General features: G+C 35.1%; 1 protein-coding gene across 6 annotated transcripts in view; it reads right to left on the reverse strand.

Moving 5' to 3' along the window:
* The window catches only part of nfat5b (nuclear factor of activated T cells 5b), a 197458-nt gene that overhangs the window by 84278 nt on the left and 95937 nt on the right, over positions 1–17243 (reverse strand). For all 6 annotated transcript variants that reach the window (XR_011345714.1, XM_069901284.1, XM_069901287.1 and 3 more), the window contains exons 2-3: positions 16309–16434; positions 2795–3338 (exon numbers count right to left, since the gene is read on the reverse strand). Coding sequence is in view for 5 of the 6 variants with exons in the window: in XM_069901284.1 (XP_069757385.1) it covers positions 2795–3338; positions 16309–16434 (670 nt within the window). In the remaining variant the exon portion in view is untranslated. The remainder of the gene's footprint in view (positions 1–2794; positions 3339–16308; positions 16435–17243) is intronic.

The raw sequence follows: 17243 nt of genomic DNA on the forward strand, positions 1-17243 counted from the left end.
TTACCTGATTTCCAGGACAGTCATTGTGGGATAAAGATCTGTTTCTATAATGTATTTCTGTACTCTAAGATTCTATCACAAAGTGAACAAGCAAGGGATAGCAAGGAGGTAAAACATAGGATTCTGTTGACACTGGTTAAGTGAAAAAACACACAAATGCTGGAGAACTCAGCAGGTCAAACAGTGCCTTTATGTAGCAAAGGTGAAGATACATCACCAATGTTTCAGGCTTGAGCCCTTCATGAAGGTGTGGGGGAACATGAGAGATGTCTGAACGCAAGGGATACCAAGGAAATGAATGACTAACATGATGGCCCCAAAAAATGCAAGGATAGTTTTCATGGATCAATAATTTTGATTCAATGGTGGGTCAGTTGGAGTTAATGTTAAGATATCTAAAGTAATTAAGTTACAGTAAGAAAAAATTGAAATATAAAATAAATGGGAAGTATCTGAGGGAAATAACGCAGCATAAGGATCTTGGGATGCTAGATAGGACATTTTCAGTGGGTTCTTAGTATGTGGGTTCTTCAGATTGAACACCATCTCCCAGAAATGATCATTAGTTTGCTTTTTGAACCAAGCTGACTCATTTTTAAGTGTTACATACATTTGTGAGTGCAACGTCACAGTTGGAACATCATACCTTTGAAGGGATTGGGAAAGGCAAAAAGCATCAAACATTAAATGGAATTAAGTGTCTTCACGGTACAAAAATCAATGGAAATTAGAAAGTGTTGAATTGGCAAAGAAAAAGCTCTTAGATGTAAAAACCATTTAAAATCTTGATAAGGAGAAACTGACCAGGGATATACTTAATATCAGTACAAATCCAGCATAAATAAATGTCAACCGTACATCAGAAGTGGTAGAATTTTGTTGGAGAGGCAGAGGCAAAATTTAAAATTTTTATCTGATAGAACTACTGATGACTTTGCAAATGACTTTATGTAGTGGTTATAAGAGCAAAGGAGGCAAATCTACTTGGTGTCTCCAAAAAGACTCTTCTTTTGCTTCTTTCTTGTTGTTGGGTGCACTGGGCAAGTGGGGCTTCTTTCGTTCCTTTACAGCAAAGGGAAGGTAATAAATTTTGCATTTTATGTACATGACAATAATGGAATCTTGATCTTAATGAAAAATATTATTTTTAGTTTTGCAAAATCTTGGGTTTCTTGGGACATTTGAACATTAGGATGCTGACCCAAGGGAGGCTTGGACATGCTATGGATAAAACAAGGTCTTCTAGAGCTCCTTTGATTTACTTGGCAAGTTGTGGACAGATTTAAGTCCTCATCATCAAGAACTCTTATTATTTTTGTTTGCCTTTCTCCAGGAACCAATATTGCTGATGCATGCTGAGGGTGAGGTTGCATTGTTTAACAACATTAGAAATAGTTTGTTGATTTCAAATATAGTAGATGCTTTTGTATGAGAACACACAAGAATAAATTTAGCAATCACTTTCAGATGAAAATTAAAGTTTGCAGCAAATCTTGGATATTTCAAAACCTGTATCTAAATTCACAAGTTCCACCAAAAAATTTCAAAATATGTTTAAAAAATTAAAATGAGAAATATTATATCCCAATTTTGGATCAATATTATGAGGGAATTAATTTTTAAAACCATGACAGGTTAATTGCTAATTATAACTCTGTTTAAAATGAAATTCGTCAATGGGAAATCTAAACTATCAAATTGAATCAGCCTCCTTTATAGTAACACCGCTAACCTTATGAATGACATTAAAAAATCCTATTGTTTCACAGCCAGGTCACTTGCTTCACCTATCTAGAAAGATAAATTTACCTGAACAAAAGATGGTTTTCAATGTAGTTATCTAAAGCCCAGGAAAATATTCAAATCAATTCCTAATTTCTATTGAGATAGAAGATACCACCTGCCAGCAATAGAATGCCACATTTTGCTTCCCTGCCCCAGGACACACAAATATGTTGTGCAAAATTATGTTTCAATCTCTTGGAATGATGTGAATGATCTATTTTGGAAATTGTTCTATTGACATAGATGTGGAATAGAATTGGACTTCGGTATGACTTCACAACCTCTCTGCACACACTCAACATAATATAATCAATTTACCTTTGATATTGACTATCAAGGGATTTAATTAAAAATGCTGGTTTAATTGAGATATCACAGGAGTACTGACATTCAGGAAAAGATATAGTCATGGAGCTGTACAGCATAAAAACACGCCCTTCAGCCCAATTCATCCATGCTGACCAAATTGTGTATCTGAGCTGCATTTGGCCCACAAACCTCAAGATATTCCCTATCCATGAACCTGCCTAAATGCCTTTTAAATGTCATAATTGTACCCACCTCTCTATTTTTAAGTATAAAAACCAAGATAATCATCTAAGAATGATTAATTAACATACAACATGCTTCTCCAGTACATGTGAGGAAGAAGTATTTTAGGGGAATTAATAGAATGGGAAATATGGTAAAAGAGCAACATATTACCCAAGGAAATCAGATTAAAAAAGATCAAGCCTTTGCTTTTCCAGGGAACTTCTATTATAAAGATAATAAATCCTTTAAATGTGATTATTTCATCAGCTGGTAACTTTAGTCTATTATCTTTTACAGAATATGTTGCTGTTGACAAATTATGATATCATAGATGAAAAAGAAAGAAGCTTGCACTGAGCTAACTTTACAAATTTGCAAAGGAAAAATGCATTTGTAAATTTCTGTATATTTTGTGTGGATTTATCCAAATACTACCTTAAAAGTTCACATAAAATTTTTAAAAAACTATACCAACCCATTGCTTCCCTTTGAGCTGTTTTTGCCTTCTGAGACGAGTTGAGAAAGTACATAATGAGGTCCTTTTGCACTGTCTGCATCAAAGACATCCATATTTGACTCTTCTTCATCCACATGCACAAATCCAGGCCGTTGTTTAGGTGAACGTTTTCTTGACTTCCGCGGTACTGTTGTATTGTCATTATAGGAACTAGAACTCATGATGCTGAAATTGGAGCCTGATTCATCCATCCAAATATTATTGCTCTGTTCCGAGTCACCTGCATCATCCTGACAAGACATCCTGCTGTCATCCAGCAAATCTTCAGGTGGTGGAGAGATGTTAAGGACTGTTCTCCTTTTGGGTGTGGACTGTAGCTGTGGGGCAGTACTTAACTGATTTTCATAGCTCAGCAATTCACTTACCCCATGGGCACTTACCCCCTGTTCTGGAGTGCAGCTATCTACTTGCATAGATGTGTTGTCAGTTACTGAGGTAGAATGCATGCTAGGATTGGAAGATGGGGTGAAGGTGTTGCTTTGACCACCGCTGGAGGAGACATCTGTGGTATGTACAATCCACATGTAAATACATATATTTCAATGTGAGTTAGCTAGCATTGTCCAGTTGTGCTTTGTTTAATTGCTCACAAAGCTTTAAATCAATTTATAAAGCTCTAAGTGAAAATATATCAAATAATACTTTTTAAAAAATACTTGGATACCAATCAGGAGAAAAAAATAGTAAACTTTGGTGTGCAATAAAATAGTTGGGGTTGTTCATAGCCAAGCAGTGAAAAGTAAAATAATCTTCCGCCTACAAAGCAAAGCAAAGAACTGCACATTGCATTGCAAATCCTCAGCTTGACAGGCATATTCCTGGAACTAAAATGAAAACATAATTAAGCTAATTGAAATTATAATTACAATGCATCATTCAAAGTCAATTTAAACATTAAATAAGTATCAATCTAGTGAATGGATGCATGATAAACAAAATAGAAGAAATGATGCATGCACTTGTCCACAATACAGTTGACAAGGGGCTTCTAAAAAGCAAGAGGAGAAAATCTCTTAAACCCAAACTATACTTCACTTGATCTATAATATCTATCATTGTACTCCATTCCACAGAGATCAGTATATGATCAAAATTAAGTTTTAAAAAATGGTAATGTAGTACTTTGATCAGAATTTGAAACAGCATTAGTAGCTGCCCATACTGAAAACAAAAGATCTTTGGGCATGTTGCACAAAATGGTAAACTTGCTATTTTATTTTAACAACAAAATACCTAAACCAGATTGAATATATCAGGCAGAGATGTCAAATTTGTCTCAAGGCCTGCACTCATCCTCCTCAAATGCAGAAAATAGTAAAATCTGATTAATCAATAAAATAATCAGATCTTTATTATTTTTAAATAATGATTTTAATTACTTATCTTTTCTAAATAAATTAAAAGTAGCCCCTGAAAATAATTGCATTTTCAATTTTTTTGCATTTATTTTTGAATACAAGATGTATTATTTGCAGCCACATTATAAGATTATGGTCATCTTCACTTTTTTTATTTCTCCTAATAAATTATTTAACCCACCCTCCCAATACTTAATAATTCTGATGTGTGCTTATTGTCATAATGTAAGCAGTTATTTACACTTTTGTTCCAAGTACTACCAAGCTATTCAAGAAAGCACTAAAAACTGCTCAAGTGTTTTACACATTTCCAGATAGGTGCTAAATATTACTTGTTTGGATTGGATATATCATACTGGTGGTTCAAACATATGAAGGTTGCATCTAGCTGTACTGCAAGTTTCTAGTTTTGCTGAGTTAAACATTACAATCTTGTTTGAAATATGGATCTTCCTGCTTTCTGGTCCTGGACTCCATCAAGGAATCTGTACTTCCAGAAGAATGAGTAAAGCTTCTTGGAACTTCTTGACTATGACACAGACAATGCTATAAGAATAGGTTTTTATTTTCCCATGATGGGAGAGTCTAGGGCAAGAGGTTGAAGGCCGTCTGCTTAGAACAGAGATGCGTAGGTTGTTAAATCTGTGGAATTTGTTGCCACAGGCGGTCATGGAGGCCAAGTCATTGGGTGCATTAAAGACAGAGATGGATAGGTTCTTGATTAGCCAGGACATCAAAATTATGGGAGAAGGCCAGACAGTAGGTCTGAGTAGGAAAATGGTTCATGATTAAATGGCAGGGCAGGCTCGATGGGCTGATGATAGCCTTTTTCAGTTCCTAAGTTTTATGGTCTTTCAATGGAAAGGAAATGCCTATGAATAAGATTGGAATCTAATCAAAAAGATCATTAAAAGACATGATCCTGATATTTTCAACTTAAATTACTATAACATTGTTTCCATTTCAAGCAAGCTAATGTGAAAAATCTGTGAATAAAATATACAATAACTCCTCAAGATTAAAATACAAAATTCACAATGTAAAACAGTGGTTTATTCCACTTATTAAGGAGAGCTGTTGATCACATAAACGAAACTTGAATGTGTGAAATTTTCTGAAGTAAGTTGCTGTTAGTAAATTATTGGAGCTAAATCAAAAATTAAATATTTTACAATGCCAATGGAAAGTTGGCATAGAACTTCATCCCATGGCTACTGGTCTTATGGTCCTTCACTCAAATGGTCCCTTTTTTTCTACAAGTCCGTAAGGTGAATCCTAGCACGCTACATCATTGATATTTTCTCCCGTATGTCTTTACATTGAGGTTTTCAGAAACCACTTCACCTTCCTGATCTGTATGGCTCAATCCCACAAATAACAGGTGAAAACTTAACTGCCTTCATTTAAGTATTATAAATAATTAAGGTACAATGATTCATTGTACTCTCTAATGCGTGCATGGGAACATTTTGGGTCTAGTGATCATAATGCCATTAGTTTTAAGATAATTCTGGACAAGGATAGCTCTGATTCTCAGGTTGAAATTCTCAATTGGAGAAAGGTCAATTTTGAGGAAATGAGAAAGGATCTTGGAAGCGTGGTTTGGGTCAGGTTTTTTTTGCAAGGTTAAATCTTAAGAGTGCAGAGTTTCAATGCTCCATCAGGACTCGAGGCAAAGTTAACTGGCATAGAGAACCTTGGTTTTTGAGGGATATTGAAGATCTGATTAAGAAAAAAAGAGATGAAGAGCAAATATAAATATAGGCAACAGGGAGCAAATGAGGTACTTGAAGAGTACCAAAAAATGCAAGAAAAATACTTATGAAAATGAGGACGGCTAAAGGAAGACACGAGATTGGTTTGTCAGACAAGGTGAAGGAAAATCCTAAGGATTTCTATAGGTATATTAATAGCAAAATGATAGTAAGGGACAAAATTGGTCCCCTTGAAAATCAGAGTGGTCAGCTATCTATGAGCCAAAAGAGAGCAGAGAGATCTTAATTTTTTTTTGCTTCTGTATTTACACAGGAGACTGACACAGAGTTTATAAAAGTGAGACAAACAAACAGTGAGATCATGGACTGTATATAGATTAAAGACAAGGAAGTGCTTGATGTCTTGAGGTAAATAAGGTTTAATAAATCTCCAGGATCTGACAAGATATTCCTTCAGACCTTGAGGTGGGGGGGAGGGGGGGGGGGGTTAGTGTAAAAATTGCAGACGTGATGGCAGATATATTTAAAATGTCCTTAGCTATGGGTGAATGGTAGAGGATTAGAGGATAATTAATGTTTCATTGTTTCAAAAAGTCTCGAAGGATAATCTGTGAAATTATAGGTCAGTGAGCCTGACATTAGTAGTGGGTAAGTTATCAGAAGGTATTCTAAGAGAATGGATAAAAGGCACTTGGACAAACAAGGACTGATTAGGGAAAGTCAACATGGCTTTGTGAGTGTTTGCCATATTTAAGCAAACTTTTAAATTTTTTGAAGAGAATATCAAGAAAGTTGATGAAGGAAAGGCCATGGATTTTATCTACAGGAACTTTAGTAAAGCCTTTAGACAAGATCCCACAAGGGAAATTGGTCAAGAAGATGCAATCACTCAGTATTCAGGATGAGACATTGGCTTTATGAAAGAAGCCAATGAGTGGTAGTAGATGATTGCTGAAATAACCGTGACCAGTGGTGAGCCTCTGGGATCAGTGCTATGTTCATTGTTGTTTGTCATCTATATCAATGTTTTATAATATGGTAAAATGGATCAACAACTTTTCAGATGACATGCAGACTAGTGGTGTAGTGAACAACAAAGAAGGCTTTCAAAGCTTACAGAGGGATGTGGACCAGCAAGAAAATGGATTGCAAAATGGCAGATGGAATTTAATGCAGACAATTGTGAGGTGTTGCACTTTGGGAGGACTAACCAAGGTAGGGCATACACAGTAAACAATGGTGCAGTAGAGCAGAGGGATCTGGGAATACAGATAATTCCCTGAGTTCAGATGCTTTAGTGAAGTTGTACAAGGCATTGGTGAGGCCAAATTTGGAGTATCATGTACAGGTTTGGTTGCCAAAATACAGGAAAGATGTCAAAAAGATTGGAAGAGTGAAGAGAAGATTTACTAGGATTTTGCCAAAACTTGAGGAACTGAGTTACAGTGAAAGGTTAAACAAATTAGGATTGAATTCATAGCATAGAAGAATGGATGTATATAAAATTATGACGGATATAGATGCAAGTTTGGTTTTTCCCCACTGAGGTTAGGTGAGACAAGAGGCCTAAAATTGAAAGGGAAAATGTTTAAAGAGAACACGAGGAAACAAGAGGGGGAACTTCTTCACACAGAAAGTGGTTAGAAAGTAGAATGAACTTTCAGCTGATGTTGTGAATGTGAGCTTTATTTTTACATGAAGAAAAAATTGGATTGGTACATGGATGGGAGGAATGTGGAGAGTTATGGTTTGGATTCAGGTCATTGGGTCTTGGAAGAATAATAGTTCTGCACCAACTAGATAGACCAAAGGGCCTAATTCTGTGCTGTAGTGTTTCACGGTTCTCTGGTTTTATTTCATCCCTTTTCTTTCCAAATCCATTCAATGAACTGATTCTTTTGTATTATATTAATTGTCACTGAATTTGTAACTAATTTTATTGGGAAGGTCGCTAAGTTGATATTGAAGCAGAAAATAAAAAGAGCAATACAGCACTACTTTATAAAGTAAATAAAGTGCAGAAATAATACTACCCAATAAAAGAATTTTTGCATGCAACTTGTAGTTAGCAGCAATTCTAATTTATTTCAGAAATTTAACTCTACTCCTCAAAGTTTTAATATGATTAACTTAGAGGTTTATCAAAGTGCTCCCTATCTACCCACTATTGAGGCATTCTTTCAAAATAGTTGCAGGCTATGCCACAGCAACAATCTCTGCTTCAACTTCAGATATTGCTGTTTATCTTCTTTCTGAGCTCACTATTGCATATATTGGTTTAATTACAATTTATGCTGCAAATAAGTACATAATTTAAAAATAAATGCACAGGCTGAGTACAAAACTCAACTATGAATCACAAGATAAATTCATAAAAAATCAAGTGAAATAGAGAGAATAAAACTGGAGATGTGATTACTTTTAATACCAATACTTTTGAATAACTATTATTAAGATATTCTTGAAATACAAGGATACCAAAAATTATTAAATATTTTATTCTGATTAAGGAAATTAAGGAAGAGGCTGCCAATTAATGTTTCACTTCTTTACTACTTATATTTTTAGTGAAAAGCTTGCTTTGAGTTTTGCTCTGGGTTTTTTTTTTAATATATAAAAAACAAAATAGAAAAAAGGAAATAATGCCCAATTTATATCTAAAGTGGTTTGGAAAATATGAAAATATATCAACTTCTGTATATATCTTCTGTAAAAACAAATCATTGTAAAATGCTGAAAAATGATTAATTCTATACAGAACTATTTGTGTACACACAATACAAATTTACAGCACAGCAGTGCCTCTAAATTAATGTTAAATGGCTACTCAATTATTGATGCCATAAGCAAATGAATATGGAAAAATATCCATTGGTGCTGAAGAACATGCTTACTTAAACTTTTTCCAAATGTTATATACAAAACCTATTTGGCATATGATTTTTTTTAAACATGAGTGGCCAAATACTTGCACACTCCTATTTAAAACATAACCATATGGTGAATATAGTTTCTTTCCAACCTTTGGCTCAAGTTTAAACAAGCATGCTAATTATGTTTAATTAGAATTACATGGCATTATGCAGCACAAAACCCACTTATTTAGCCCAATTAATTCACAGGGGTATTTGTCCTCCTCTTGAATTCTCCTCGTCCCTCCTGTGCTTTCCCTATAACAACTCTTAATTTCCTTTCCTCCTGTATACTTAGCTAGCTTTCCCATTAAACTTTCCATTTATTCCAACCAAGTGTCAAAATAAAAAGAATTTGATCAGAATTCCATATTCAATTGCTTTGTGACATTCACACTGAAACACACAGCAGGTCAGGTGCTGTCTGTAGAAAAAGGAGCAGAGTTAATGTTTCACGTCAGGTCTGATGAAGGGTCTTCAACCTGAAACATCAACTCTGATCTTTTTTTAAATAAGTCAGATGCTGTCAAACCTGATGATTGTTTCTAGCATTTTCTGACTTTACATCTTGACCTCAACAATAATAATTTTTAAAATTTCTACTCAGTGTCCCCACAGACTGCTTCCTTTTACAGAAAAAGTACTGAGCCTATTAATCCTTTTCTGATACCCAAAACTTCTGTTCTGGTATCATATTTGCAAATATATCTTGTAACCAGAACTGTATACAGGTCTCCAAAATGATCAAACCAAGATTTGAAAAAATGGCTTAGCTCCCTAATTTTAAATTGAATCGAGAATTAAACACAATTTTAGTTTGCTTTTGTTCGAGCATTACTGACCTTGGCAATGCACACACAAATTTCTCTACTCACCTACTTCCTTGGAACCTTGATTTTTTTTCACCAAACACCTCTAGTGTTCTTAGCAAAATATAACTGTTGAAATTCATTTGCCTTTTCTCTACAACATACATCTCCTGCAATTTGCTGTTGTGTACTTCAGTTAACTATGCCTCAAATATCATACACAAATTTTTACTTTGCATTTTTAATTTGAATCTCTACATTGGTAATCTAAATTGTGAAGAAAATAATTCCCTGTCCTGATCTTCTTGCAAGCCCCTTCTACCTTTGCCCATTCTGCATAGTTAATCCTTACCCTTCATCCTTCAGTCAATATTTATTTATTTATCATCCCTTTTTCTGTCTTGACATTTGTGGTCATTTACATTTTTACTATTGTATCTGGTGTATCTTGCAGCAAGTTGGAACTTCAGTGCATTTGTGCACTGTGCTTATGTGTATGACAAGAAACACACACTGACATCAATATTACCCACTTCTGCCAAGATATACCTTCTGTTTATCTGTGCACACCATCAAATTTGTTGATTTGCATAGAATTTTTTTGTATTATTTTGCATAGATTATTTGAGTAAGCCAAGAAATGTTTTGAAGCATTGGTGCAGAAGATTTTGTTTCAACTATTTTCATGCAGTTTGTAAAGAAAAAAGTTGTCTGCTAAATATACATGAATGCTGAGATCAAAGGATATAGAAATGCACTTTTTTCTCTTCCAACAGTTTTCCTGTTCCCTATTAAATGCTACAAATGCACCCACCTCCCCCTCCAGCAATGCAGATTAGATCCTACTTGTGTAAACGTTTGTTTCCTCATGCCACTTTTGACTTTTTTGCAAATATCTTACTTTTCTTGACTCATTCAAGAAAACTCTCTTTAAACTCTTCATGCTTGGATCCTATTTCAGTCATCTATTTTCCAAAAATAACCAAAGTTTTTCCAAATCCATGAAGTCTCCCACTAGCATCTTTATGCAGCTTTGATATTGTTCCTTAAATCTGGTTTTACAACTGTACACAATACTCAAGTTGTGATCTTATAAAGGTTCATCACTACTTACTTGCTCTCATTATACCCATGTTTGTAAACCCAAGAATCCAATTTTGTATTTTTACTCAATCACTGCCACTTACCCATGAGTTATGCACAAATACTTTATATTGCCTCTCCTTGTTCCTCTCATGAAACTCAGACTTTCACCACAAATTCAGAAATATTGTCTATCCAGAAAAGCACTGGCCTTGGTACTGATTTCCTGGGAAACAGTATCATACATGTCCCTCTAATTCAAAAGCCAAATATTGACTCTTAACACTTAGCCAATTTACTAAATGCTCTTCTACTTTTTATTCCATAGGCTTCAATCTTGATAAAAACTATTCAGTAATTTTATCAGAGCTTTTAAGACAAAAGAAAACACATTCAATTCACCTTTTGTTACCTCATCAATAATCATAAATTAGATAAAAATGATGTCTTCAAAAATATTTCAACTAGCTTTCTCTAAACAATCTATAATTGTCTGATAATTCTGTCCCTAATTATTGCTTCGAAAAGTTTCTCACTATTGAGCCAACTTACTTTTTGTTTGCACATAGCATGAATTTCAGTGCACTTCTGTATACAACAATAAACCTTCACCTCATCTCCAAATCTCCACTCTTTGATCACCAATTCAGCTTAACTAGTTGTTTGAAATATTATACACCAAGGCCTCTAATTTTCACTTTCAACCTAGGATGCATCCTATTACTCAACTATATCTTCCTTTGCTGTGATTCCAATGACATGAACTTTCAGAGTTTTGTCTGCTAAGGATTCACTTCGCAGCTCTTGGTCACACCCTCTACCTCCAGCAATAGATCCTTTTGGTCCTTGATCAATCCCACCACAACTCTTCATTTATTGTTAATATGGCTAAAGAACATTTCTGGATTCCCTTCTATATTTGATGCTGGTCTTTTCTCGTACTCACTGTGCCCCTCTTATTTTTTCATTTTAACTTTGCATAATCAGCTTGGTTCTTAATGCCATCAGTATTTCTCTCGATGGTATTGGGAGTAATCTAACAATTACCATTTCCAAGGTGGGGTCCCAAAACCTTTTGCTAATTTCTTAAAAAGTGTCTGCTGGGCCCCAACCATTTTTCTACCCATTTTAAATTTAGACATACAGCACGGAAACAGCCCCTATTGACCCACGAGCCTGTGGCGCCTAATTACTACATTCAATTGACCTGCAACCCTGGTACATTTTGAATGGTGTGAGGAAACCAGAGCACTCAGAGGAAACCCACCCAAACATGGGGAGACCGTGCAAACAGGATTTCAAGCCCAGTCACTGGTACTGTAACAGCATTGCACTAACCACTACACTAACCATGCTGTCCCATTGGTACTGAAGTGTCATACCCTTCCCTGCCAAGTACTCCACCCCCTCTGTGTCCTCTTTATTCCTTTTTTATTTACAACTTCTGATTTCCAAAGAAGCATTATGCACAATATTTAAAAATATGAAATCTATGCATCCTGTAATATTACCAATTAATTCATCATCATTAAATTAGTGATAACAACAAAATTTGATGAATAGATTATATTAAACATTTTAAACACAAAGAATTTATATATTTCAGTGATGTGTTAATGCAGAGATGAGAAAACCAACACAAATTCACCTGCTAGGACATTGGATAAGTAGTGAAACCAACTGCTCAAACCTTTCACAAGAAGGCATATTAGTTGTCGTTACATCTTTACAGTTTGCCATCTTACATAACTGGATTCCAGTTTACTGCTCATCGCTGATTAAGAAAATCACAATTAACCACTCTCCATCTGTTCATTTTTTATATTTTAACCTAGAAATATTGACCTTTTATTTCTAATACCAGTTTTACAGCCCAAATTTCAAACTTATGTCCTTTACAATTAATTATGGCAATCAGATTCACTGATTTTGACACCTGACAATTATGCTGCAGGCACCAATTTGTTTCCACCAGTATAATGGTTATTACAAACTGCCATTATTCAAAAAAATTGTCAATTATGTTTGCCGTGAAACTTATGATGGTAGGTTTCAAATGGTGAAAAACTGCATCTCATCCTAGTTTACTCCAGAAAGATACAGCCTGACTGCCAAAGTTAACAATTTATTCTGCATCTGCTTGGTTTCTCCAGATCCTTGATGTACTCCAAATATTACATTAACAGATTATGTCATTTATAGCATCAACGCGAATGGTCTTAATTAAGGGATTGTACATAGATTCAAGCACTCCATTAAAACTGAAGACTCAAATAGTAATTCAATTGGTTTCAATAGAATTCAAGTTTTGACAGAAGTTAAATTTAGACTGTTCCGTAAAAGGTGTATGGATACAGGAAGTCCTTGTTCTCAAAGGGAGGGGGGGTTCTTCTACACACAGAAACATGTTAGCTTCTTAGAGATGACATCTATAATGCAAATAGCATGGTCATAAATATGCAACCATTAACACCCAAATGTTTACATTAAAGTTGTTTCTTCAAAGAATTAGAATATCATGATCTTGTGAACACAAAATATATCTTCCCCCCCTCCCCACCCGAGCCCAAATTTCCCAAGGCTTATTTGTATCATCTAATGGTAGAAAACTGAACCGAGGACTATACAGCACAGTTTGAACTTTAAGAATCTATTCATTAAAATTATGATACAATCCTTTACCATAGTGAAAACAAATTTCCAAATTAAATACAGAGGGATTAATGGGTTTGTTTCTTCAATTTCTATTAGCTGTCAATTTCAAACTTGCTTCTTTTGGCTGGATGTGGTTGAATTATCATCTGTACAAGTGACAGATGCAACTTCTCTTTTCAGTTAAAACATTTACTTACCAATAATTTTTATTTCTTGCAAAAATCTATCAACATTTTAACTTTATAGGCATTTCTCAGCTCTCTTCCTTGGACTCCAAAATATATAATAATTGAGTGTATTTTTCCCCCAAAACACATTTAATCAGATTAATGAAAATTCAATCATTCTTGAACATGAACTGTTGGATCAAATTTACAGAATGAAAGCTGGAAGTTACACTTTTGGCTCTATTATGCATTTTTCATTTTGGATATACCATCAATTACATTTGAATTTTGGGATACACTTTACAGGACTAACTCAAGCTAATTTTGTGTCATGGCTATAGTCATAACAAAGCAGATATAAGCCCTATGGATTCAAAACTTAATTGCTTCATTATCTCATTTCAGTGGCTTTGTCTCAAACTACACATTGCAAATCCAAAACAAAATATGCCCAATGTTTTTATCAGACTAAATATAACATGCCATTTGATTGATTTGTATTTATGGTCCCTGGCCCCACTCAATCGTATGGTATGATCAGGTTAAGTATTTCTAAACTTGTAGTTCTCTGCTGTTTCCATACTTGTTCTCTCATAGGTACTATTCAATTTAATAACAGTCAGGTATCTGTCTTATGCACTCCTTCCTTACTTTTGCAACCATGTATTACAACTAATCCTTACTCTGCTACTGCCTCATGTCTCAGATTTTTCACTAATTTAAAAATGTTGTTTCAGAATTCCAAAATAAATTGTTGCTATCTGCAAGATTTCTTGGTCATTCAGAGGAGGAGGCATTAGACCAGAATGGAGATTTATTTTAACTAATCTGCTTTCAGAGAACCATGTTTTAAAATGTCCAATTTCATGAAGATAGTAATAACTGTAAAATTTGCCTAGCCTAGGTTCACCTGTGGCAACTGAACTCCAAAGAAGTTAACTTCAGAATTATATTGATGCTCTTCACCTAAGACTTTGTAGCAAAGAAGAAATGTAAGTGTTTTTATAGGCACTCAAAATATAGGCAAAACTATGAAAAGAAGAAACATGCAAAACATCCAACCTTTCAAAAGTTATTGATTGTTTTGAGCAGACAGAAAATAATTCTAGTTAACTAAGAAAATAGCTAATGAGCCTTCATTCTCTACCAATGTCAAACCACCATCAAGCTGGGTTGTTTTACATGTATGGTTCCAGAGTAATTTAAGTTGCAATAATCACAAAATGATTTGCAATTACTCCCTATTTTGGAATCTGGTGTACTCTGAGGGACATACATTTTTGACCAACCCCCCCCCCCCCCCCCCCCATTCCTAACTACCTGTCCTTTAAAAACATCACCTGAACAAACAGCCTTAGTTTCACAAACAAGAGTAACACAAGAACTGCAGATGCTGCCTTTTTGAGTGAACAAAGACAAGTTGGAGAGGTAGGATCCATGGAAAGAAATGGGCTGTCAACATTTTCAGTTGGTGCTCTTTATTCCAACTTAAAAGCTCGATAAAGAGTCCTGATCTGAAATGTTGACCAACCATTTTCCTTCATGGATAACACCTGACCTACTCAGCTTCTCTTTGTTTCAAATATTTATGCTGACAGCATCTCATTACCAATGTTTCTGACCCCTTTACAGTTTCTGAACTTACAGACAGCTTGAGTCCCTAAAAAACCTGTTCACTAAAACCATTCTCCTTTTCCAAACCTTGCTGCATTTTTGGCTTTGGAATGATCTGTGAAATGTATAATTGTATCATTAAGACCAGCTATTTCCAATACCATAAATTACATGCAATTCTGCTCGTCTCAGCCTATTAGCCTGCTGTAAACTATTCTAATAAACTCCTCAGTAACATCCTTCATTCAGCTTTCCATAAAATTAAGGTAATCCAAAACCCTGCTTCCTGTGTCCTATCTAATACCATTCCACCTACCAAAATGCTGTCTTACAATTCTCTGTCTTGCTTATTGATCTCTTGAGGCCCTCATCCTTCTTCATTGCTACAATCTCTTCTAGTCCCACAACAATTGCAGATAGTTTGTCAATCAACTAAAATGGTCTTAACATTTCATGAAGAGTAAATTCAGGTGTCCTTTTCTATTTCCTCACTGAAGACAATTCTTAAAATCGATCTCTGAATAGGTTTTCGGTCATGGATCCCATCCTTTTCTTGTACGACTTCTGTAAGTTTTGTCTGACATTGTTCCTGTGAAGCACCTCAAGATATTTTGCCACATTAGAGGCATTGTTTAAATGTTATTAACTTGGGCATTACAATTTCGATGTTGAAGCAGATAAATTTACGAGTTCCAAACATGGCATCAGAATTTAGTACTAAAAGTACAAATCAAAAGATGTTACGAAGTTGTTAATTACTTCATTTTATACTTTGCAATTTGAAGATGGTTTCAATGGAGGCTGAAGAAAAAAGTGACAAGAGAGTCAGTGCAAAGATATTTACCAAATTTACACCTAAATTTTCTGTTAATGTTGTATCAATTTTTAAAAATACTTGTTTGCATGTAAATCAAAATCATTGACCAATTAAAACAATACTTCAAGATCTCAGGTAATTTAATAGAGTACCTAGCCTTAGATCTAGTAGATTTCAGGTTTCCCTTTAACATGTGTTGCTGCTAAGAACAATCCACTGACTATGTGCAGCTTCTCTGAGATTATATAGTGGTTCATATAACGACTTCAACCACTGCAAGCAACACACATGAAAACTAAGACATAAATCTGCATTCAAACAAGAACTGATAGAATTGTATACCAGGAGCAACTGCAGCAGAAGGGGGAGAAGCTGCCTCATCACCACCACTTTTCTGACTCATTGATGCAATTTTTGTTTCACTTGATGGAAGTTGGAGCTCTTTGGGCAATAGGTCATAGACAGATTCTGAAAAGAGGAAGAGAATAACTGCTTAGTTTATTTCAATTTTCAACCATTATACTATGAAACACCCACTAACGAATATAATGTCAAGAACATTGGTAACCATGTACTGAAGAACAAAATCACATCGTCAAGTTTGATAGTTTAATTGATGACCGCATCTTCTCTCATCTGTGACAAGAGTAGGTCCAGACATGCTGGCATTGGTTTTAGTTTCTAATTTTAGTTGCAATATGATAAAAATATTATTACAGAGCATACATTATGTTCTCAATAGCTGGTTAATCTGGAATAGCCCTCCATAATCAGAATTTATGGTCATGAACAAGACATGAAACTCAGTATTTCAGCATCATAGAGCAAACATTCATATTATAACCATCTTACAATATTACTATATAAAAAAATAATGCATGAAAAGTCAGGCAGTGTCTTTGGTTCATTGATTATTCAGAAATCTGATGGCAACGGGGAAAAAGCTGCTCTTGTGTTGCTGAGTGCTCGTCTTTAGGCTCCTGGACCTTTTTCCCCGATGGTAGCAGAGTAAAAAGGGCATGCCCTGGGTGATGGGGTCTTTGAGGATAGAGGCCGCTTGTTTAAGACACCGCCTCATGTAAATGTCCTCAATGGAGTGAAGTCTGGTGCCTGTGATGTCGCAAGCCAAATTAACAATCTTCTGGAATTTATTCTTGTCCTGAGAGTTGGCGCTTTCATGCCAGGCAGTGATGCAACAAACCAGAATGCTCTCCATGGTACACCTGTAGAAGTTTACAAGCGTCTCCTCAGACACCTCACAAAGTATAGCCACTGGC

This window comes from Narcine bancroftii, chromosome 10 (assembly GCF_036971445.1).
Source record: "Narcine bancroftii isolate sNarBan1 chromosome 10, sNarBan1.hap1, whole genome shotgun sequence".
In the NCBI taxonomy this organism is placed as follows: Eukaryota; Metazoa; Chordata; class Chondrichthyes; order Torpediniformes; family Narcinidae; genus Narcine; species Narcine bancroftii.